Here is a 24,117-nt window from a genome sequence, read left to right on the forward strand (position 1 = left end):
GTAAAAATCAGTCATCAGACTTGATCTTGTGTTTCTTTGTTTGTCTGTTTGTTTGTTTATCTATTTATCCATTAAGGAAAATATCAATAACAGTCTGCAGGCTGCTTTTCATTGAAGTCATGAGACAGGAGGTAAGAGTCAGAAATAAGTCTATCAAAGATACAAGCTATGTAATTGAAGTCAACATATATACATAAACATATACACAAACATGTACCCTTACCCATATTGTGTGTTTCAGATGTGTACAGGTGTCCCGTTCCTGGTCCCAGGTAGTAGATGTCAGCATGTGTGATGAGAAGACCATGCCTCTGGGTGCCAAACTGTGCACGCTGCCCTGTCCTGGGGAGTGTGTGGTCGGGGAGTGGACGTCATGGACCAAATGTCCTGAGGTAAACACTTGCCCTTTTTGTCAGGACAGTTTTATTGTTGACAAATTGATCTATATCTGTTTTGCCTGATGTAAACCCCCTTTAGGTTCAGTCCTGACACTCATTTTCAGGAACTAGACACGTCAAAAATCTTGGGAGAGAAACTTAAATCCACTGTCTCTTTTTTTACACCAGAATGGCTCTCCCAAGGCTCTACTATTCTAAAAGAAGGGGATTTCACAGTTCATAACAGCCAGCATCCTTCAGTGTAATACATCAGCTTCACAGGAAAACAGTACTACAACAGCTGTTAACATTACACTGAATGATCTGTCAAACCTAACCTTTGCACCTCTAACTGCAAGCTATGTACTTGAAGACATGACAATTACTTGTCCTTTTCTGAGCTGGTATTAGATACTTACGGTAGTAAGTTGATTTAAGTTTTATTTCTAAAGTTTTGTGTCAAAATTATATGTATCAATTTTTGTTTCTAACTAGCTGTCCATTGTTCCCTGTCAGTACTGTGTGCCCGGCCATGCCCGTGAGAGGATGCGGCTGGTGGAGCGCCCTGCAGAGGACGGCTATGGTGCCTGTCCAAACAGGACAGAGGAGGAGGCCTGTCAGGAGAACAGGAACTGCTTCAGGTCAGTCCTAACTCTGGAAAGAATATTTAGCTTTAGACCACTCCAATGTAGTTCCTTCATCACTTTAAAATTGGGCATGTGCATGTCCGTGGTATATTTACAGTACTACAATGTATATCTCCAGAGCAATTACGATGATGTGGGTTGGTTGTTGGCCCGATGGTCAGATCAATTTTGGGCTTCCTGGTGGCTGACCTTGATACTGCAGCTGCACTTCCTGTTGTTGTGTCTTTGGCCTTGGACTTTTGTGGTCTTGCTGTTCCCCATTGTTCCCCAAAATAATTGTTTTGATGATGTATATTGTAAATTGAGGTCTTTTAAAGGGATATTTGTTGCTCCCAAGCTTCAAAATTTTTGTCTAAGCTGTGTTAATTTTTACGCCATGTTATATCTCGAAAGTGTTACTCTAAGAGTTAGGATCATTAATGATGTTGGCAGTTTGGCATTATTTTTAGATCCAAGATTCATTAGATCCAATTACTGTTGCATCATGATAGCATGCTGGTGTCTGTCCCCAGGTACCACCTGAATGTGTCAGAGTGGAGTCCCTGCCAGCTGCCCGCCAGCGCCGTGTGCGGCCCCGGCGTCAAGACGTTACTGGTGCAGTGTTACCGTGGTGATGGCAAACTCGTGGACAAAGACCTCTGTATACAGGTAGGACCTCCAGTATCCTCAAATAGACGGGCAATACAGATAGCCAAATATTCAATTTTGATAGCCAAATTTGTTAAAACAGATTAAAATATCAAAATCTTTGTATTAGAATGCTGTACATCTTTGTACATATTTGTGATATTTGTAAGTTCACAATATCCACTGTTGTATCAATGTCAAATAAAGATTATTAAAAAAATTGTATTCACTTTTCTACCACAAACTCATCACACCTACGATTAGGCACCAGCATTTTCCTTATGTAACTCTGATTGTTTCATCACTATTGAATTTCACCCTGCCACAGGAATTTATGGCACAGAAACTTAGAATGAAACATTGGTCTTCCCTCAGCATGGTGTGCTTGTATATTGTTTCAACCCTGTAAACTTTCTTCCTACCACAAAATTCATAGGTGCAGCACACTTACAGGAATGTAAACAATACAAAGTTTGCCAACTTATCATGTTGTTTCCCCCCAGCATGGCGCAGTTGGTCCCACAGTGACAGAGGAGCCGTGTGAAGTGAAGTGTCCCTTAGACTGCCAGCTGTCCCCGTGGTCCGTCTGGAGCGCCTGCACAACGTCGTGCGGCGCGGACGGGATGCAGTTCCGAGAGCGGGAAATCCTGACGGAGTCCTCTGGACAGGGGCGACCATGCCCACCGCCGGATAACCTGCACCAGCAGCGCCCATGTGTGGCTAAACCCTGCTTCTCCTGGGCATACGGACCCTGGTCTCAGTGCTTACTGGATGTAAGTGTTAAGCTATGTTGTTCACAGTTGAATCTTTAGATATTACAACTATCACCAGCATTGCCCATGTGTGGCCAAACCCTGCTTCTCCTGGGCCTACGGACCCTGGTCTCAGTGCTTACTGGATGTGAGTGTTAAGTTATGTTCAACTTTCCATATTAATCTTTAGACATTACAAGAGAAAAGTTCTGTTGTATTTCCCACACTTCATGTCAGTATCCTTACTTGGTAAAATGGATGAAACCAGCTTGTCTACAATTCCCAAGCAAATTCATGAAAGATTTTTTACACACCTAGAGATAGTTTCACAGAACTGTACATGGTGAATAGTCAAGTTTCTCTTCCTTATTTCTGTTGTTATGTTGCTCTCCTACTTAATTTCCTCACTGAAATTTCCATGAATGTGTAGCATTCAGTGAATGTTCTCATCAGGTAGGTACATAGATAGATCTTAGCATTCTTGTACTCAATCAAAATTGCCAACATGTGGTAGTCCTTCTGCTACCATTCTTAGGGCCACAGTGTAGCTAGGTCTGTATCCCCCTCATCATGGTTCATGACTAAATTGTATATTAGTGATCATGACAGCCAGCTTAATCCGGTGTGTTTTATTGTTTGCAGGGTGCGGAGTGTGGCCACGGTAAGCGAGTACGTGACATCAGCTGTGTACAGGAGGATGGGACAGTGGTGGAGGATGACTTGTGTGTGTGGAAAGACGGGCCCAACAGTGACATTCTCACTACTGCTGTCATACTGGTTAGTTTAGATGCTTGAATTATGTTGGAGTTCATGTCTGTATCAATAATGTAGCAACAAAACTAAAATTTTTAACAAATGTTTGTTTGATATGTTTGCAAATTTAAAGAGAAGAGACCACAACAATGGGAAGTTAAAAAATACCATGAATATTTCAAGATTAACAGTTTATCTGGAAAAGTCTTCAATACTGCAGCTACATGTATGGAGGGAGAGAAACTTGCTTGAAGTTTGCTATAGTTGACTATGTGGACTTTGCAAACGTGGATGTCTAGGAAATGCAATGGTGTATGTTTGTTTTAAATACGCATCAATACCAGCCTTTTGGGTTCCACCATTTCCAGTATACACATTGAATGCAACTTTATCGTACATCCTCAATGCTGCTGTTTTTGTGTGGTTGCCAAGAAGTGTCATTAAGCAGTATGGGTAAATAGGGTGAAGTCTGCCATCTCTGATTGCCTATCTCTTATTACAGCGGGAGCGGCCCTGTGTGGTGCCCTGCCCAGGTGACTGCTGGGTAACGGAGTGGTCGTCATGGAGCTCCTGTCACCAGAGCTGCGTCAACGGACAGCCTCAAGGTCAGGGGAGAGTCAGTAGTGATAGGGGTGGTTTGGTGTTTGTTGGTGGGGGTGATTCAGTTGGAGGAGGAGGGAGATATAACACTGGGTTAGGAATTACATTTTTTAAAGTTGACGGTGATTGGGGGAAATGTGCATATAGTCTTGATACACAAGTTTTGAGTTTAAAAAGCACATGGTAGACTGGCCTAAGCACTGAACAGCTCATCAGAGGAGCAGAAGATAGCGAGAAATGGGCAAAGGTCACCGGTGATGGATGTCGTGGAGCCCTTACGACCACTCTGGTTAGAGGCTGTGAGTGAGTGAGTGAGTGAGAATGGTAGAAATATGATTCAACTTCAAGCCAAATGTCTAAACCTTTTGGGGTGACTGCACTGTTAAGTATTGTGTTGGAAGAACATGCAGTTGACGATATTTCAATGTGTCTCATTCAATGTCAATCATTTTTTCCCCCAGGTGGATCAGGCATAGAGACCAGATCACGAGCGATCCTGGCACAGCCGTCATCCGGTGGGAACTCCTGCCCCTCAGATGTGTATGAGACAAGGAAGTGCACAGGTCAGGGTTTGTGGGCTTTATTAATAACAGTACCCTTAGAAATATAAGAATATAATGTTCCACTCTGACGTCTATACGGTGTCATAAGGCATTGTTGGTTCCTGACCACCAAATGAACAACCAATTCTGCAAAGTGGATGCTGATTGGCCGCGTCGCCTGGCTATATGATAGTTCACATTGATAGTACATGTATATAGTATGTGTGATTGTGTCATATAGAAGCTTTAGAAAGTAAATGCTGTACCACAAAGGATAGGATTTTTAATAACAGGTGTTTGGGAACTGCGCTATCTTTAAAGCCTAGACTGTGTACTGTGGGCTTTTTCTCTAGCCTGTGTGTCATCCTCTTTAGTTTACCGAGGCTCCATATGGTTGGCAGAGAGGAGAGTATGGGAACCACGGTAAATGTACTAGGATGACATCTTTTCAACCCAACAGTCACAGAAAAGTCAACAGATCTCAAGTTTCTAGACTATGATTACAATTCCTCCTGTGGTGTGCTTTAGTAACGTATCATCATCATTATCATCATCGGTTATACCGCCCCTTACGGGGTGACATACCCTTTTGCTGGCTAATTACCAGGCGGGGATGCGCCAGGTCTCCTGTCAACATGTCATATCCCAACATATCATATCATCAGAGCTGTCTCTAACACTTCTCTCTCCTGTCCTGCTGGGCTGTAGACGGTTCTTGCTACCTCTTTGAGTGGAAGGTTAGCAGGTGGCTGGGGGATGAGAGGAAGGTGTGGTGTCAAAGGTCAGATGGGGTCAATGTCACAGGTGAGAGGTCAGATCTAACACTTGCTCCAAGTTTATAATGGCATCATTCAAAATACTGAATGTAACAATATTCTTTGCTTTGTATTCCAAGTGGTGGTAATTCACTTTGCTGTACTAGCATCAAAAATACCATATCATGTGCAAATGTTCCAAATGTGTCAATATCATGTTTTATTTCTGGGGGCTATTTTCCATAGTAAATAGAATCAGGTTGCCACATATTATTTGCAAGTGTTCTTCTATAGGCTATTTATAGTTACATAGTGTAATATATGAAATTTTGAAGAAGAGACTTGTAGAACCTACAATTTGCACAAATTTGAATGGCCGGTGAGAAAAAATATCAAAAGATGACAATTCCAAAAATTGAAAGAATACAAATGCAGCATTATTAGTAGATATTGCAGGAACTAGACTCAAAGTATTCCAGGTCCTGCATGTTAAAGAGGCTGGTAATTAAAGTTTGTGTATGTTTGCCTGTTCCCAGGTGGTTGTACAGACCTGTCCAGACCTGCCACCAGGCGCTTGTGCATACCAGAATGTAACCAGCCACACTCCTTCTGTAAACAGGGGGGCATCTGTGGGTGTGAAGAGGTAAGTCTTGCTACAGCATTATCTTCGAATCATTTTGACCTCTTACATAATTTTTACTTTAAGATATCTGAGAGTCTTGAAAATTGGTGTGGTCAAAACCCTAGTTGGTAGACTGCATTATATTTTAGAGGTCGCAGGTTCGAGCCCCTGCTTATAACGCTCAGCACTTTGCTTTTTCTGCTTAGTAATCAGCACTTATGGGAAAGAGAATGGTTTTTAAGCATACACCACTACCATTCGACTAGCCATCTGTTGTAGTGATTGCACAACTGTGTGGCACAAGGGCTACAGAAACAGAAATGGGTGCCTCCCTATACCATCTGGTGGAAGAAGGACTTAACTAAACAAACTGACTTTCTCTGCTCAAGAAGACATCACATATGAAAAGGAGTATGGTAGTTAACCAATGGACTGGCTGTCCTGCCCTGTGGCCCAAGGACTGTGGAAATGGAGATGGGCACTAGTATATAGTAGTGGGAACTTTGGAGACAACTCTTGTACTGACAAGTATCTGTTTTCCCCAGGGCTATGTGGAAGTGCTCAGTACGGATGGTCTACTGGACTACTGTGCTAAAGTAGTGATCGAGAGCAACGGTCGAATCACACTGGCACCCACCAAACGGGTTAACAGCGACGTGGAAGACTCGCCCAATAGGAGGAGTGGATTCTCCTTCGTTAATGAGAATGGTAAGATCAGCAGATGCAAGGAATGATTTAATTGGACAGAATATCTGAATAAGTTGACATCAAAATCCTTTCAAAATGAAATGATTTTGGTGGAAAACTTCAACATGCTTTTGAACAGGTATATACAGAGAACAGGCTTACAGAAGTTGAGAATACAACGTTACCTGTGGACTAGCCCCCTGTTATGGATTTATCTGTGCTTGCAAGGGTTGCCAAAGGGCCAAAGCAATAGAGATAAGCAGTGCTCTATACACCATGTGTTTTGGTAGTAGCATCTGTGAGAAACACTTTGGAAGTTGAGAACACAGTGCTATCAGTGGACTAGCCCTTGCTATTGTGTTATTAAGTGCTTGCACGGCTGTGAGGCCAAAGGGCTAAGGAAACAGAGATAGACACTGCCCTATACACCCCATATTGTGTCAGTAGGACTAAAATTTTTACATGTTTCAACCATTCCTAATTTAGCTACTATTTGTTCCAGGTGAGCTGCACACCTGGGTATACGGGGCCATCGCTGCCACATCAGCACTCATCATCGTTCTTGTCATTGTCATCGGCATCGCATGGTGAGTAATACAGAGCTATAATGATTTGTAATTGGTCAAAAGAAAATCAAAGCATGGCTTGACATACCAACCTGTATGTCAAAATGTAAAGGAAAATGACTTGTAAATCTAAAAAGCAAGAGAAAACAGGTTCTTGCCTTTGAAGACCTTATATAGACTCAGGACAAGCCTTCTCTTTTTACCCATTGAAGTTATTAAAACAGACTAGCAAAGCACTAGGTATGCATTTTTTTTTAGTAGGGCTGAAAGGGAGAGACATTCCTTGCAGTGGAAAACTATCACCAACAAGTTTTGAAGATGAAGATAAGTAAAAAATGATACCAGAAAGAAAGGAGACTTTCCAATGTAACTAGAATCTACATTCAACCAGAAAAATGCAAAAATATGTGACAAGTACAGTATATGATAAAATATTCATATTTACTTTGAGAAAACAACTTTGGTATACTTATGATTTCTGTTGCTATTGCAGTGTTCGAATGAAGAGGAGGTCTCAGAGAGAAAACCCCCACATCTCGGCTATGAATGGTTCGGTCAAGAGCGGCTACAGCTACAAACCCAGCTCAAGGTCGTCCCGATCCTCAAGGTCATCCACGTCGTCGAGCGGCAGCTTCAAGCCGATTGCCAACGCGAAAAAGCCGAACGGCAACCACAGAAAAGCGAACGGAAAAGTTGTCATCAAGGATCACCATGTTCACTTCTCGCCCTCCACTGTGCCAAAGAAGTCTTACATAGAGAGATACAATGCAGACATGGACACGTAGCTGTCTCTAACTCCCCCTGGAACGAAGTGGGATATTCCAACTGAGATTCCTGGGAGAGAACGCTTTTAGTTTTGGAGATGTGTAAATAATTGTCATACGTGACTTTTGTTCGGTTATATAAACGTCCTGTATATTGAATTTTAACTCACAATGTTTCGTTTTTTAGGCCTTTAACGATATACAGCAAGGTTATTTTTCTATGATAGATAGCGCTTTTTAAAAAAAAGATTTCAAGTTATGACATTGAGGGCTCACAAGAAAATGCCTTTTGTTATTTTTAAGTTCTTTTTGCACTTTGAGATTCTATTTTCACTTTCTGCTGAAGATAAAGCATGGATATTTTATTGTTGCCAAAATGTGTCGGATATTACTTTTATCATCCATGCACTTGTTATCTTTTATTCAGCTAGCATAGTTCAAACAAACTTTATTTATTGTTTTCCACAACAAAAACAAACAAACTATATCAAAACAACTGTGCTTCTTTCCACAGTGTTCAAGACATCAGTTCTGTCAGTTTGGATTTGACAAAAATATGAAAATTGTGCTCTAAACACCACAGTGACTATTGTCTAGCAGATTATGGAGTATTAAGTATATCAAGGCAATGTGCCTACTAGCATTTTATACAGGGTGGGAGGCAAGTGAAACCAGGCAGCTACTGTAACATTTTACCCACCACACACTGGATTGTGTATCTTTTAAAAGGTTGTTCGATTTCTGAGGAGAATTGAAAATATCCCCATAAACGTTTGTTGAATTTTGAAGAAAAATATAGCAAATCAGAATGAAGAAAAATTGACTTTTTTTCGTCATGAAACAAGCAATATGCAGATAGCAATAATTTTTGTAAGTCCTGCAATTAGATGTCCTTAGTAACTGTATATACACTGTAAATATTTCTTACTTTTCTACCTTTACTTTCGACTTTGTATCTAACATATCTTGATGCCAATATTCGTTTGTGCAATTACTTATTGAGATGCCATAGTAGGGAATAGAAGTTAAGCCTAAATTTTAAGCTGAATATTAAATGTCATGTATGACTTTGCCCTCAAACATTGTGTATGATACATGGTTGCATTTTCGTAAAATAATGACGGTGGTCAATTTCAAGTTTTAAAATACCCGGCAATTAAGTCACAAGCCGCAAATGTGTATTATGAATTGGCAAATCTTCTCGAAAATATAGAACACTGGTTAAACTTGAGGTTTAAAACCATTGTTCAAGTCCAAAACTATGGATGTGATATTTTTCTAGTCTCCAATATTAACACTATTACAGAATACACTGTAGGATAGATAGTAACTGATGATAATATAGTTATCTTTGGTCCCATGTGGATTTTACATTATTTATTCAAAGCAGACTTTCAGCACATATTTTATCGCAGCTTTTGCCATAAAAAGCATGAAGAAATCCTTATTTTCTGACACAGTCTGTAACATATCCATAACAATATTTCATGCATGGCAATGAAATAACTGCAGCTAGATATAACGTTATATACATGTATAGCAAAGTGCCTAGCTAGGAGGAATGCCTTCTGGATAGCTGATAAAGTTGTACACAATTCATCAGCTGTGGAAAATTAAAGTCATCAACAAAATACCTTTACAGTACTACTGTGTTTGTGAGTGAGTGAGTGAGTGAGTTAAGCAACGTGCAGTCCAGACAGTATTTGGATGGGAGACGACCAAAGAAGACTGGATTCTGTAGCCAGGTCATACCAAAGACTCTTAAAAATGGTACATACACTTCTTTCCCTACTAAGATAAAGAGTATGGAAGCTAAACACACTTCACTAGCCCCCTGCTGTATTGACCTGTAATTGTGACCCCAGGGCTTTGAAACAGAGCTCGAGATGGGTGCCGGGCCTACACATCACAATGTCATGTATGGCAACTTTAGCTAGCAGCTAGAGCGAGTCAGTGAGTGAGTGTGGATTTGAATAACATTAAAGAGGCCACATAGTATTCTATACAAATTACAAAGACAAGAAAATACTGCAAGGAACTGGAATGAAAAAAATGCTGTAAAATTTTATTGGCACATTTGATAGTGCTTATTCATTTTCTTCTACAATTATGTATAAGTAGACATTGTCAGGTATCAAGGAATCTGTAATAGACTTAGCCATGTTTATGTATTTTTTGCTGCATATCTTTTCTTCCATGTAGATTTATGTTCAAAGTTGAAATGTCAGAAGTAGTTTCACGTTAATCTGAAGTTACACAACCATGCTTACAAGTACATGTTCTTGATTCTCACATCTTCAAAAGTTTGCCTGAGAAATGTTGCATAGTTATAAGCATATCAATAAAAACATCTACGGCTCTTGTTGGCAAATGTATGGATGATGGCACACTTTTGACAGATTAGCTAAAGAGGCCCGATGGGCCAGCATAATGGTTTGCATATGTATGTAGTGCTTGTGTTATGTGCCTTTCCCAAAGTACAAAGTCGGGGCATGGCATGTGTCATATTTACCCAGGAACTGTTGGTCTAATGCCACTCCAACCATTGCGCCACACCAATGCCACAATGCTCATGATATTCATAATGACACGAGGTGTCATTTTCTTTGCTTCAATCTCCTTATACATGTTATAAAAATATATGTGCAGTTACTTAAGTGATGCCAGTATCACATTTGCAACTACAATGTACCTTGTAAGTTTTGCACACAAATACTGCCTTAGAAATATTAAGAACTATCTCCCTTTTTATGCCAACTTAACATTAAGTTACAATTCAATGGAAATTGTTGCCTGAGCTCCCATTCACAATAAGATCTCAATAAGAAAAAAGAAAAGGAAAACACTAAATTACTGAAAACACAATCTCATTGATTATAATATCAACTGCTGGTATGTATCTATATTGCTTCAAGCAACAACTTTGTGTAATGTCCTTGCTTCAAATAAACTACACTACATGACGTATTCAAATGTTAAAGTCCTGTCTCGAAGCTGAGGTAGAAGCTTGGATTAGTCATGGAGCTTGCAGTGTCCACAGACGGCGTGATGTCTGGGGCGTCTGCCTCCAGCTCTTTTCTGTCCTCAGCTTTCCTGTGGCCCGCTTTTGGGCACAGTAACGACCCTCCCCTGAAACAGAGGGTACAGATGTCAATGTTATCAAGAAGGGGGTTGCATGGGGGTACTAGAGGAAGGGGACAGTCCTTCGTTCTGGCACCTCTATGTTCTGACAACCCTATGTTAGTTTTATCTTAGGGTCTGATTACCTTGTTCTGATGTAGGAAGTAAACCTTGTTATGGCTATGCTGTTGAGCTAAAACGAGAAAATCTATCATGCGACATCCTTCATTTGGATTGCAATTCCATGCAGTTCCCAATTTGTTTCATCATATTTAAAATGACTGAATTGAATAATGTTACATGAACATACATCAATTTTCATTGTAATAATGCACATAAATATGCTTGGGGTAATTTGGAACGGGATCTGTGCAATATTTACAAGAAAAACATAAGAAAAAGTTGGGTGGGGTTCAACTTTGATAACTTACTTCCCAAAGTCCTCTGCTTCTTCCAGGGTCTGTGGGAGGGGGGCCCCCAGGGTCTCCGGTAGCATTAGGCACAGGATTCCGCCTAGCACGGACACCCCTCCGAACACGATGTAGGGGAGGGGCCTCCAGGAGTCTGCCAGCAAGGCTACGAAGGGTGAGATGATGCCACCGACCCGAGCCCACATGGACGAAACACCCAAGCCGAGATTCCTGTTCAAGAGCAAAAAGATGTTCTTTAGTACCTAAATATCTACTAATGATACCATTTAGAACAGTTACATGTTTGGGTGTCCATTTTTCGATTGCATGGATTTTTAAGATAACGCGATATCTCGAATGCTCCGCTGGTCTTTGGAATTAATTTTAAAGTGTCAGACAATCTGTACATGCACCAAATGTTTGCTCCAAGAGAACTAAAATGCAAATGCGGACACCAACATGGCGTCAGTCACATTGATGAAGACACATTGATACCCTACAGGTGTTTTGCAGAGCTCTGTGGTGGCTAGGCCATGATGTTAGGATGCCATGGGCATGCCTCGGATGGCTCTGAAGCAGATTCCATATTAGGGAAAAGAAAGGGGATGGCAGTAGATGAGCTGGAAGAAAACTGTCATGAGGGAGCGAAAATGCCGGAACTGGACAGAAGAGAATGGAAAGCTGTGGTGGCCTGCATCGGCATCAGCTGAACTATGCAAAGATGATGATGATGATGATGATTGATGCCATCTACATAAGCTGATCATACCTGATGACAGTGGGGTAGATTTCTCCAGTCCAAATGTAGATGATGTTGAAGCTGGCAGCTATCCCGAACTTGCCGATCATCGCCAGGGTCATGGTCAGTGGGAACAGATCTGTGTACAATTAGAGAATCTTATCTATAACCTCAATACTTATTACATCTTTGGGCACTACACAAACACTTCACACAAAATGATGTCTAGCATAAATTCTACGCAATTAATCACTGTCTCTACAACCTTGGTCAGACCAAATGGCCCCTGAAGTTGGAAACCTGATCCCTCAACAATTATGTGATTCCGTTAATGGGTCAAAGGGGCTTGGAAGTCTGCAACGCCCCCCATCCCGCTTTAGTACCAATTGGGGGCTCTGATATAGATTGTCTCGCAAGAGCAAGAGACTACGTCAAGACTTGAATCCAGTCATGTGCTCTCGCGAACAAGATGTGCTGCAAGACATAAAAAATTTGCTTTTAAAAAATGTCACTGAAGAGTATTGTGGTAGATGTATTCATACGTGACTTGTGAACTTCTTCAACATTACAGTACCTGATGGCACGAAAAGTGTGCAGATGCAGGCCACGCCCCCTCCCACCATGAACATGATGTGTGGCGACCGTCTGCCCCACTTCTCGATCACGATGATTGACATGAGGAGAGCAGGAAACTCCACGAGACCGGATAGGAAAAAGTTGATGTAGTCGTCGCCGCCCAGCGCTGAGGTGTTGAGGGACAACCCGTAGTAGACCATTGTAATGACGCCCCTGTGAAGAGATGGGAAGGGAAGGGAAGGGAAGGGAAGGAAATATGGTACATTTGGAACTACATTTTGGAGAAAATCATCACAAAACAAGGTGACAGTCATTATAATGACCTTGACCCTACGTTGTTGAGGAGTATACTTTCTGTTGTGGTGCCATTAATATAAACCAGTTTGCTTGAGTGTGGCACCTCTGTATACTGCTGCACGTCCTTTTTGTTGTAATAAAAGATAATAAAAGAAAATTATGTACTTTCTAGACTCATAAAAACCTTTTGATCAAACTCAAAAGCATAGTTTTGAGCATTATACATTATACTTACCAGTTGTAGAAGATGATGGCAGATTTCTTGGCCAAGTTTGGAGTCCGGATCAGGTCCCAGGCTGAGTAGAAACGGTCGTTGTCAGGAGTCTCCGTCAGTTTATCCTGTAGTTTATGAATTTACAATAAGTTAAGCTTACTTCAGGGATGGCATTTGATTGGTTGAATCTTGTGATTGTTCAGCACCATTACTTGAAATCACTGTTATCATCATGAAAGCCATGTGACTTGGCCGGAAGAATGGAATGACTAAGAAAAAAGGAGATTTGTATATCATACATACGAGGGGCGGTCAGTAAGTAATGCCCCTGACCCATTTTCCATAGCAGGAGATTAATGAAACTTGGGACAGTTATCAGTCTTTCTCTTCATAGGAACCACCCAGAGTTATGCATTTCTCCCATCGTTTGATGCAGCTCTGGACACCGTTTTTGTAGGACATCCCAGGTTGGTACTCCAACAGATGCCTCATCAATGGCAGAAGAGGGACGACCAGGTCTGGGAGCTGTTTCCACAGACTTCCGGCCATGTTTGAATTCAGGATGCCAGCGTTTTACAAGGTCATATGATGGGGCATCATCACCATAAGTTTCTTTCATTTCATCAAAAGTCTTCTTTGGTGTGCGTCCTTTCAAATACAAAAACCGGATCACTGCGCGACACTAAACTGGTTCCATTTCGCACCTGACTCAGTTCAAACACCGGTAAATCAGAAACCACAATTAGTTCAGAGCTGTTTTTTGCAACATATCCTATAAAGATATGAATCATTACACATACAAAATTTCATCTAGATCAGACGACTGGAAGTGGGTCAGGGGCATTACTTATTGACCGCCCCTCGTAGATATGGGTAGATATGGGCAGATACTTTCTGTACACCTTGTGTCGTCACAAGGGGAAGGAAAAAATAGCTTTTACAGAGGAAACTTTGTCAATCATCAAGTCTATTCCTGCCGTATAGTTCTTCTTAGTATGTGCACAGACTTCGAGATGTTTCGCTATAACAACAGCAGCAATAGATAATTTGGTCTGTATTTGTAAGTTACCGTATCTGAAAGTTTTCACATCTACCTTTGACTCCACCATTTTCTCCCACAGTGCATCTGGAAAGTCTACGCCGTTTGTTTTCGCCATCTTCTCCACGATGGCGCGCGCCTCCTCGGTTCTACCCTTCGCCAGCAGCCATCTTGGAGACTCCGTCACAACACTACAGAACATGGCAGTGTAACCAGAGCTACTTGTTATTATACAGTCATCGTAAGTAGTTATTCATTCATATACACAAAAAAGTACCGGTAATATCATTGACAACAAATTAATGCAAAAGATATAGCAGAGGGACTACATGATTCAAATCCAATAGGATCATCATCAATAAATCATTATTATCACCATCATATACTGTAAATGCAGAAATGTTCGCGGTAGATTTATTTTTGCAGTTTTCGCGGTGGCCACTTCACTGTGAACTTAAAACCACCGCAAAGATTTTCCATTGTGGTATGTGACTACAGTCTATGGCACTACCGCGAACGTAAAACCACCGTGAACACTCTATTTTCCCCTTAACGCGAAATTAAATCCTTTGCGAACTTAAATGCATTCACAGTATATCAACAAATATAAGGGGCAGACAGATAAGGCTCCGACCCTGAGGCATCGCCAAAATGTGTCAGTGTAAGTCAAATCTAAAAGTGCTTTTTATTCTGTTCTGTCATTGGCCCGGAGGTTGACGCCACAGTATATAAGGATGCAGTGCAGGTATTCTTTCCCTGTCTACCGGCGGTCCTCCGACCACGTCTGGAGCCTGAAGCGGTCGTCTCAGCGCATAAGTGACTTTAGGCTCCAGACGACGATTTCCGCATAACTTAATACCAGAACGGCGATGGCCAAAAAGGACACTACTGACCACCACAGCGGTAACCACAGAACGCTGAGTAGAGAGATGGCCAGTTGTAGGTGAGTCCAGGTACGGATGAGGTAGGCCAGCCCCGCCTCCAACATATACCCCAGCACGAAGAACACATAGTCCACAGTGCCCACGAGCGTGCGCCGTGATGGGCCAACAATCTCACATGCTGAAAAAAAGAAACATTAGATCATCAGCGCTTTTTCGAGGTTACAACATGTAGAGGTGAGCTATTACCTGTTTTGTTTCCTCCTCCACTGTGAGTTTAATGGGAAAGTTTGATAACGGATAAACAAATGACCAAATGAACTTGGAGAGCACAAATTCATGAAGAACGTTGTCATTTCTCGCAATGTTGCAATAACTATGTCTATGGTTCTTAGGGTCCAGATCGGACATGAAGAAACCATAACTGCTCATAACCCCCAACTACTAAAAGGATAGCTAATGAGAACCTGTCTCGTAATGGTCAAGAGGCCTTAAAAGTTCTCACGCTTTCTGATTGGTATTTTGTATTTTACGGAATCATACATTAAGGGTAATGGTTTGGTGTAACACACCAATACTCTGCCTACTATCAGTAAGAACAACTGGGACCTGGCCACACAATAAAGATACATTTTGCCGGTTCTACCTAACACGAAATTGACGAGGTAGATTCCCATGGACGACACCCCCACGAAGAGACGCAGGATGACGAAGGCCGTGAAGTTTGGCGCGAACATGGTGGATATCCCTGAAACAAGGTTCAGCACAATGCCAACGAACATCAAGACTTTCCGGCCAAACCTGGAAAAACAAGAAGTTCGGCAAAATTGTAAACTATTCTAATACGTGAGTTGGTGTTGCGTATGAGAATGCTCTGCAGAAGAGACGTGAAGTAATGTCCAGTGAATGACCGTTAGCGGTAAAACATACAGAGCACTTCATATACTTCATATCTAAAGAATGGATTTCTTAAGACAAAAACAAAAAAATTCAACATTTGAAGTTTTTATTGGAAGGTGACAAATTTTATCTATGTTTCTAAACGCACCTGTCTGAAAGGTCTCCGAATGTGATGGACCCTATGAGCACCCCCACCATGTAAATGGACTGCGCCATGTTCGCCAGCCACTTGTCGTCACAGACGATGTTGTTCTGTGGAGTGAGTAAATCATAGTTACATACCGTGTTCTGATTGCGTATGTCTTCTGACGGACATCATAAATGCTGTAAAAAGGTTCAAATGCAAAGCATAATTATGTCAGGGCAGAGGTTGCAATCTAGCAGAATCGCCGATTATACCAGTAAAAATCACTACCGGAGTTTTTGTCCACCGAGATCAGAATCATACTCTTGGCCACTGTAGCCACTGCTTATAGGTAAAGACGCGAATAAATGTAAACTAGTGCTTACAATAGGCAGGCCCCATTTGCGGCCTGTAGGTTTTGAACCATTCACAACGGGAAGGACCCCGGATCTTTAACGTGCTCGAGGTGAGGCTCTCCTCAAATACCTCCATTTAACAAAGACCTCCATTTAACGTCCTATCCGAGTGACGGACCCTAACAGAAGCTAGGTACTCATTTTCACCTGAGTAAAGTGAGGAATTCGAAAGTCGTGTAAAGTGCCTTTCCCAAGGGCACAAGATCGGTGACACATCAGCTGTTTCGAACCCGTTACCTGGGTCAAACACCTTACCGATTGCGCCACACGATCCCACAGAGAGGAGGAGATACGTACGTCGATGGTGATGCTGGTTTTGTACTGGCTCCGGTCGTACGTCCATCCTGCGTCACATGACGTCACGTTCCAAATAGCCCGCTGATTGGTCAGGTTCCTGTAGCTGCCGTTCAGTTCGACTGTCGTCAGATCGTATCTGGGGGTATTTCAACGAAACGTGAATAAAAGGACAGAAAACTAAGTACCTTGAAGTATTCCACATTCTTTATCTTTAAGTAGTCAGTGTTATAGTCCTAACGAAAACAACCGTCATACAAAAGTTGTTTTATACTTCAGATAAGCTCCAAAGAAAATGCTTCAGAGAAAATGTTCTTCATAGGAAACGTGGCCGGAATCTGGAACGTACAATTGAATAGGCTTAGGGTAGTTATGTGGCAGTGGTAAACAAGTCAAAAATGCGTGAAGAATGTAGACCAAATTGACACGTCTACCAGAAAAACAACAACTATCGAACTCAACGTAAACAGTTCAACCAGGTATTTGATTTGGACGCCGAACACACACACACAGACATTCAATGAACTTTTCCAGATTTTCATTATCGACCTTGTGAGGAGTCGAGATGAAAAGATGTAATCAAATCCATACATTTTGTATGCGCAGAACCATTGTTGACTGAGACAAACTACAGGCTGTTCAGCACCAAGGACAAAAACATTGTACTGCCAAGGCGGTTAAAACCTTCCGTAACTTTCATATTTGGAGGTAATGAATCAGAGTCTGGAAGGGCTGTACCTCCTAACAACGAGATATACGCGTAATATTGACAACGACAACAAACGGGTCCAAGCCAACACTATAGGTCCTATTTCCTTTTGTTTCCAACATCCGTGTCGTGTGAAAATGACGAAATGCTTCCTCATGACGACGTCAGTGATGAAGACCGTCTTTGGGAAGATCGTCTTTGGGTATAGGGGGGGATTCGTAGATCTTTTACTTGTAGAATGAGTATTCTTGCTCTCGGACTCAGGCCGTCCGGAGCCGCCGGTAGCGCCTTAGTGACGCCCGGGCAGTCACATTTCCAATCCGGTAGGGCAGTTTTGGGGAACGACAAGTACAATATAACAGGAAACAGGGGACATAAAAAAAACAAAAATTATTCCAGAGCATAATTGATTCATATTAATTGACATATACTTTCGTTTCTACACTATGACCGGTCCCGGTTGGGAAATCAAATGTGATCCTACAATTAGGCCTACGTCACATTTTCTACGCGGGGCCCGGCCTGTTTGCGGAAACGAAAAATTAAAGTTAATGCCAATGAATATGCAAAAGGCATGTTTCTGACCCGTTTTGTGTTCTTGTTGTCTTTTATATCGTACATTTTGTTCCCGAAGACTGCCCGACCGAGCCCCTTTATGGAAATGTAACGGGACCTTAGAAAAGGCTTAGGTCCTATTTCCGAAACGTGTCCCGGCCGGGAATTTTGCGGAAACGAAAATTAAAAGTGTATACCAAGGAAGATACACAAATTATGCTCCTGGCTGTTTTTTTTTTACATTCTCTGTATTTTGTTGCCTTTTTTATCATATTTTTCGTTTCCGAAAGCTACCCGGCCGGGCCGAATTGGCCTGACCCGGCTTGTCTGGCCCCCCATGAGGACCAGCCGCTCAAGCTGTCCTGCCACTTGCTAGCTTGTGTAATTGAACACCACGGGGTGTAATCTACTTTAACAGTGACCATGGTGACAGTCGTCTGGATCAGGTCTTTTTTTACTTTATGTCGGAGAAGAAGAAGAGGGGGGGGGGAGAGAGAGAAACGGAACAAAACGGTGTGTTTTCCCTCCTTGAAGGTAAACAAAACAACCAAAACAACAATAAACTCCACTGAAGTTCACTCCCTTAACCCTATTCAGACCGGGCTTTTTTGGTCATCCCTTGACCGGGGGGGGGGGGGGGCTTTTGAGGCCCTCCACTTCTAAGTCATATAACTCTTGAACGACGTGCCGTAGGGCCACCAAATTTTTAGGACATGATATCGACATAATATCTGACAAGTATGTGACGTTTGACGTTATGTTGACGTAAGATGACGTAATTATGACGTCGTCATCAATTTGATTATATTGGCCAAACCCATGAAAAAAGGGTATTCTCAGAAAACTTCAAGTTATGCTACAAAAAGGTAACAATAAGTGCAGATAACAGAATAATAATGTTTATTACGCCTTGCGTTGCCAATAGCAACATCAATGACGTCAATATGACGTCATAAAATGACGTCATCCACATCTAAGATACGAGTTGGGCTCCGCCATATTATATCGACCACCTTGAATTTTCAAAAATACTTTTTTTGCAACAAATAATCACAAAGGGCAATGGAAATAGACTAAATTCATTCATTTAGATGGTTTTTGATGAAAAAATACCAGGTAGTTACAATTTTCAAGGGATAATTAGCTTGTTATTCTTGATCTGGCCATTCGGTCCGCCATCTTGGATTTTGGGCTGATGACGTCATCAAATTAGCATAATTTATGCATATATAATTATGAAAGATATGCTAAATAATATAAGATTTTATTTATGTAACAAAATCGCAGTAATATAACAAATAAATGTGAAAAATACATTGTTAGAACCAAAAAAAGTGATTTTTGGCAAAACTGCCTGTCAACAAACGGTTGCCATGGCAACAAGAAAAAATGGAAAATTTGTCAAACTTCGTAAAATTGTTGCCAACAATATTTTAGGAAAACTCCCTAAATTTGGTGGCTGTAGCGTAAGCCGTTCTGGCGTTATAGAACATCAAAGTTAGCGCGGGCCTCAAAAGCCCCCCCCCCCCCCCGGTCTGAATAGGGTTAAGGGTGAAGTAACCAAAAGATTCCCACAATGCAACTCTCCCGGCTCCCAAATTGGACCACTCTAACAGTAGCACAATCGTGTAAAAGACGTTTCATGTTTACTCAATCCTCCCTAAACTCTAAAATGTACGGTCCCCCTTTTGATGTGCACATCGGCATGCAGTGCGCAGAGAGATGTGTACAGTAGAATTGAAGAGGAACCGACAACAAAAGATAGTGTACCAGTCAGCGGAATCACCGATTCACCGGTCCTTTCATAGTACAACACCGTACGAATACGGTATTTGTCTGTTACAATGAACGCCGTAACGGGCTCGTAACAGGATTGAGCAGTTGTTTCCCACGAAAATATCGTTTTCGCCCGTCACTCATAGTTTCCATGCAGATGTGTCAGTTGAATGACAAAAGAGAAGGATTTGGCCAGATAAGGACAAATAAGTTGCCTTGGGATCAAAGTCAGTCTTTTGCAGGCTACCCAGCTATCCGTCGGAAATTCACTCCTAGGCCAATTAACTCCTACCAGGCTTTTATTCCTAACTTGGCCAAAGTCCCCTATTACTTTCCAGCCGGCAGGCCGGAGTCTGGTAGACACTAGCAAGTTTCTGGAGGGTTAAAACTGACCAGCTTCTCGGCTCCAGGGCGATCCGTGCTGTTCCCTGGCCGGTTATATTCGTCTGGCCGGCTTACTCCTCTATTTGTTCCATTTCTACGATTTTTCCAGCGATCCGGAGTCTGGTAGAGACTAACATGCCCCCAAGGAAATTTCGCTCGGGTGTAACTCCGGGGGACTGTGTCGAACATTCCTTGGAGGCATATAATTGGTCCAGGAGCCTAGCCTGGTGGTATCCAAACCCATTATTGCTGAGTTTCTTCATCCTCTCACGCTATTTCCAGGGTTCAGGCTCTAGACAGATTACTAAGTATAACTTCGCCTCCAGGTAGCCTGTTATCCGAACCTATTATAGCTGCCGAGTCTACTTTTTGCGTGAGAAGAGGAATAGACTCGACAGCTAGCTATGATAAAAGGCTTGGATACCAGCTACAGGCTACCTGGAACCAAAGAAATATCTACGTCTCCAAGCAGATCCTACGGTAGCATAAGATACTGTATCAAAAGTATCAAAAGCTGCCAGAGGAGTGTAGCCGGCCTACTGTTGCCAATGCACACTCCTCGGCCGGCTTCACTCCACTGACAGCTTGTAACACTCAGTCTTATGCTACCGTTGGATCTGCTTGGAGATTAGTAGAAATAGTCTGACCCTGGAAACAGTCTTGCATCCAAGCTATTGTTTCTGCGATATTGTATGGGGAAATAACACACTCCCTGTATGCTATAATGACGGCCTAAAGTCGGTACGACGTCCGAATTCGGAATGTGTTTGAAAGGAACTTCCAACAAGACAAAGGAGCCCTAGCTCAGCCAACAAGACGAAGTCTCCTTGAATACGGTTGTGTTTGTTGGAATGAATGCCTGAGCAAGGTCCTTACAATCTGCAGCGGACCTTAAATGAACCGAAACGTGAGCAACATGAAGGTAAGATGATCGCCCACAGAACGTCCCAAGTTACGCCATAGCAAACTTTGAGCCTCTTTGATCCTGTGTTTTCTGTCAGTAAAAGACTCTGACATCATTACAGAGGCGATATCTGGTCTCACTTAGGCCGTGGGGGAATCAAATTGACGTAAACAAAGCGAGGTTTTACATCTTTAATACACCCCGAGTTAAAAACGGTCTTAGATGTACGTCTTTTTGTCAAATTGTGGCATTTTGTACGACCTTCTATTTTGAAGATTCTGGCAACTTCCCCGCCAATTAAAAGACATATGAAACGCATCTAAAAGATGTAGAAGACAAACCGAAGCCTTGTATCTAGTTGGAAATCATTCAAACCACCTATCAAAGTGACCAGAAGGCGCGACCTTGTTCACTAAAAGGGTCTTTGTGCTAACTAACTAAAGCGTAGGCAAATCAAATTGACATAAGTAACCCAAGTAACCTTCAGCTGGTTTTCACAACACTCATTCGCGAATTCGGTGCCCGAGAAAATCGCAGGGATATCGATCAATTCATTATCAAAGTTCAAGATGATGTTGGAAGGAAAAAGCTTTAGAAGAAACGTGAAGATTTTATTTCGACATCTGCTTGGACTGTTAGGACATTTGGAATCAGCCCCAACGGGGGTAACCTAGAATCCAGCCGTGACAATGAATGCCATACCCGCTTGCGATGCAGAGCGGAATAGCGGTGGAACGTTATAGCCTTCGTAGATGTCTTCCCTTTGCAATATTATTCGTCCTTAAACATTTGTTTTCTTACTTCTCTTTTGACGTGAAGCCAGCTTCAAGGCTTATTCCGGATTTGATTACTAGCTACTGAAAATAATACAAGGCCGTGACTGAACTTGACAATAGACGTTTCTAGTTTGCCTGCTTCCACCACCATTCCTCCTTGCGTGTTTAGCGAAGAATTTTGGAGAGGACTGGACTAGAATGTAAACCATGTTAGGGCGACCTAAACAATACTGCCCTTCAAGTAAAGTGTAATGTTACCACCAGTCTATTATTGCATCAGCTAGTGCTAGGTCAGTTTTTTTCCTTATGAATTTTGCAGCAATTTGCCATATTATTCTAATGAAATGTTGGGAAAGAAGATCGTTATAAAGTTGTTGTGTCTACGCCAGCAGAAAACTCTACTACGATCTTTACTCCTAACATCTGCTTGGAGTTTGTGGACAGTGATTATACGAGACCCAGGGGAGTTCTGAAGGAGTATCGTTGGAAAAGTATCAAAGTCAAACCACAAAACCTTAAGAAGAAAAGTGACGATTTTATTTCGACATCTGTTTGGACTGTTAGGACATTTGAAATCAGCCCCAACGGGGGTAGCCTAGAATCCAGCCGTGACAATGAATGCCATAACCGCTTGCGATGCAGAGCGGAAAAGCGGTGGAACGTTATAGCCTTCGTAGATGTCTTCCCTTTGCAATATTATTCGTCCTTAAACATTTGTTTTCTTACTTATCTTTTGACGTGAAGCCAGCTTCAAGCTTTATTCCGGATTTGATTACTAGCTACTGAAAATAATACGAGGCCGTGACTGAACTTGACAATAGACGTTTCTTTGCCTGCGTTTCCCACCCTACCTCCTTGGACATCACACATTCGTGTCTAGCGAACCTGGACTAGAATGTTTATCATGATATCGATAGGGACGTGATATCGATGTTGTGAATGATCTAAACAAGGAGGTTTTAACCTCGTTGACCCAAACGATGCTGCCCTTCCAAGGGAAAGTGTAATGTTACCAGTCTCATTGCATCAGCTAGCGCTAGATGAGATTTTTTTCTAAAAGGTTTGCAGCAATTTGCACCGTAACAACTCCAATCAAATGTTCGAGAAGAAGATCATTATAGGATTTTCCCGTTGTCGTGTTTGCGTCTGAAAAAAACGAAGACCCCAGAAAACACTACGATCTTTACTCCTAACATCTGCTTGGAGTTAGTGGACAGTGTTTATACGAGACCCAGGGAAGTTCTGAAGGAGTTGTTGGAGAAGTATCGAAGTCAAACCACGATTCTTTTACATACAAGTAGTCTCTACCAGACTGACTACGCTGGCTATTACTGTATTAGTGTATAGGCAGAATAATTTGCCAGGGGAGTTTTGCTACCAAAGGAGTTGGTCGGCCGCACAGGGAAACATGTACCTACTAGTATTAAGCGTGGACAGACTCCCCTGGCCAATTTCCCGATTTTTTTTGCGGAATTCTACGATCCCCGTACCCCCGTAGGAAGGCCTGGTGGAGGCTACCTTTTACAGCTGTGCCGAACTTGTCTCCCATCGTCGTCCTTGGTCCACGGGATGGTCATGTTGAGCAGCTCGGGCTCGCTCCAGTTGTACCGAGCCGCCAGCACGGCCCCCTCGGGCGCCCTGCACCGGTGCGCCGGCGTGGCCGCCAGGAACACCATGGCCATCATGTGCATCCCGACCGACAGACTCGGCAGGAAGGCGAAGAAGCACATCCTCTTCTGGTACGTGCCGAACTCGCCGACATGTTTGAGGACTGCGTCGTAGTGTACCATGTTGGAAACTACTTCTTGTCAAACTCTAGCGTGCTTCTTGACTTCCTGGCCAAAATAACGGGACCACTGGTGTCCTTGAAGACTTTTGGTTTGAAGTGTCACGTTGAGGGGTCAGCCAGTTCATTAAGTGGGGGGAGGGGGCAAATTGTTTTGTTAACTGGATTCGTATGTGTGTAACCTTCCTACTGGGTAACACCCTTATGTCTTTTCCGGACTTCCGGGGGCAGTTGGGTATAGCTACAAGGTTTTAAGAAGCGTTTTTAGTTGCAAGATATGTTCGAAGTAAATTTTTCTACCCTCGTACAAAGATACCTCGCCCCTGTTTCAGTGTTTATCGGTTTCTCCCGGCTTCCTGTTGCCGATGTGTCAAGTTACAATTCTTAAGTAATCACCTTGGGGGTTGTTTCAACAGTTCAAGGTTTAACGTCTTTTAATGTGTAATACTTTCAAGAAGAAATGTTGACTTTGCAGTTTGAACTTTGGAGTCGTGTTGAATATGCTTCAAATGACTTATGTTGTTT

General features: G+C 42.3%; 2 protein-coding genes across 2 annotated transcripts in view; one reads left to right on the plus strand and one right to left on the minus strand.

Annotated features, from left to right (window-relative positions):
• The window catches only part of LOC118432787 (thrombospondin type-1 domain-containing protein 7B-like), a 46,515-nt gene extending 37,190 nt beyond the window's left edge, over positions 1-9,325 (plus strand). Inside the window, exons 17-28 of the mRNA XM_035844407.1 lie at positions 242-392; positions 894-1,018; positions 1,537-1,672; positions 2,155-2,424; positions 3,046-3,180; positions 3,659-3,761; positions 4,218-4,319; positions 5,007-5,102; positions 5,590-5,696; positions 6,221-6,383; positions 6,865-6,949; positions 7,422-9,325. Coding sequence (XP_035700300.1) covers positions 242-392; positions 894-1,018; positions 1,537-1,672; positions 2,155-2,424; positions 3,046-3,180; positions 3,659-3,761; positions 4,218-4,319; positions 5,007-5,102; positions 5,590-5,696; positions 6,221-6,383; positions 6,865-6,949; positions 7,422-7,713 — 1,765 coding nt within the window. The 3' untranslated portion in view covers positions 7,714-9,325. The remainder of the gene's footprint in view (positions 1-241; positions 393-893; positions 1,019-1,536; positions 1,673-2,154; positions 2,425-3,045; positions 3,181-3,658; positions 3,762-4,217; positions 4,320-5,006; positions 5,103-5,589; positions 5,697-6,220; positions 6,384-6,864; positions 6,950-7,421) is intronic.
• Positions 9,326-10,607: 1,282 nt separating this feature from the next.
• LOC118403804 (organic cation transporter protein-like) lies at positions 10,608-23,701 on the minus strand. The gene is made up of 11 exons (XM_035802602.1): positions 23,325-23,701; positions 16,706-16,841; positions 16,017-16,120; positions 15,615-15,769; positions 14,981-15,149; positions 14,143-14,278; positions 13,070-13,173; positions 12,536-12,750; positions 11,992-12,100; positions 11,244-11,453; positions 10,608-10,821 (listed from the first exon to the last, which is right to left on the minus strand). Exons 1-11 carry the CDS (start codon positions 23,594-23,596, stop codon positions 10,668-10,670), a joined length of 1,764 nt encoding a protein of 587 aa, XP_035658495.1. The 5' UTR covers positions 23,597-23,701; the 3' UTR covers positions 10,608-10,667.
• Between the last annotated feature and the right edge of the window lie 416 nt (positions 23,702-24,117).

The sequence above is a fragment of the Branchiostoma floridae genome, chromosome 16 (assembly GCF_000003815.2).
Source record: "Branchiostoma floridae strain S238N-H82 chromosome 16, Bfl_VNyyK, whole genome shotgun sequence".
NCBI classification, from domain to species: domain Eukaryota; kingdom Metazoa; phylum Chordata; class Leptocardii; order Amphioxiformes; family Branchiostomatidae; genus Branchiostoma; species Branchiostoma floridae.

Excerpts from the sequence above, each read along its gene's own strand:
- LOC118403804 (XM_035802602.1), bottom strand. The coding sequence starts at position 23,596 with ATGGTACACTACGACGCAGTCCTCAAACATGTCGGCGAGTTCGGCACG. Across the intron at positions 12,751-13,069 it reads GCCATCATCTTCTACAACTG|GGGCGTCATTACAATGGTCT; the intron begins GTAAGTATAATG and ends ATCTCTTCACAG. Across the intron at positions 11,454-11,991 it reads ATCTACCCCACTGTCATCAG|GAATCTCGGCTTGGGTGTTT; the intron begins GTATGATCAGCT and ends GCTCTTGAACAG.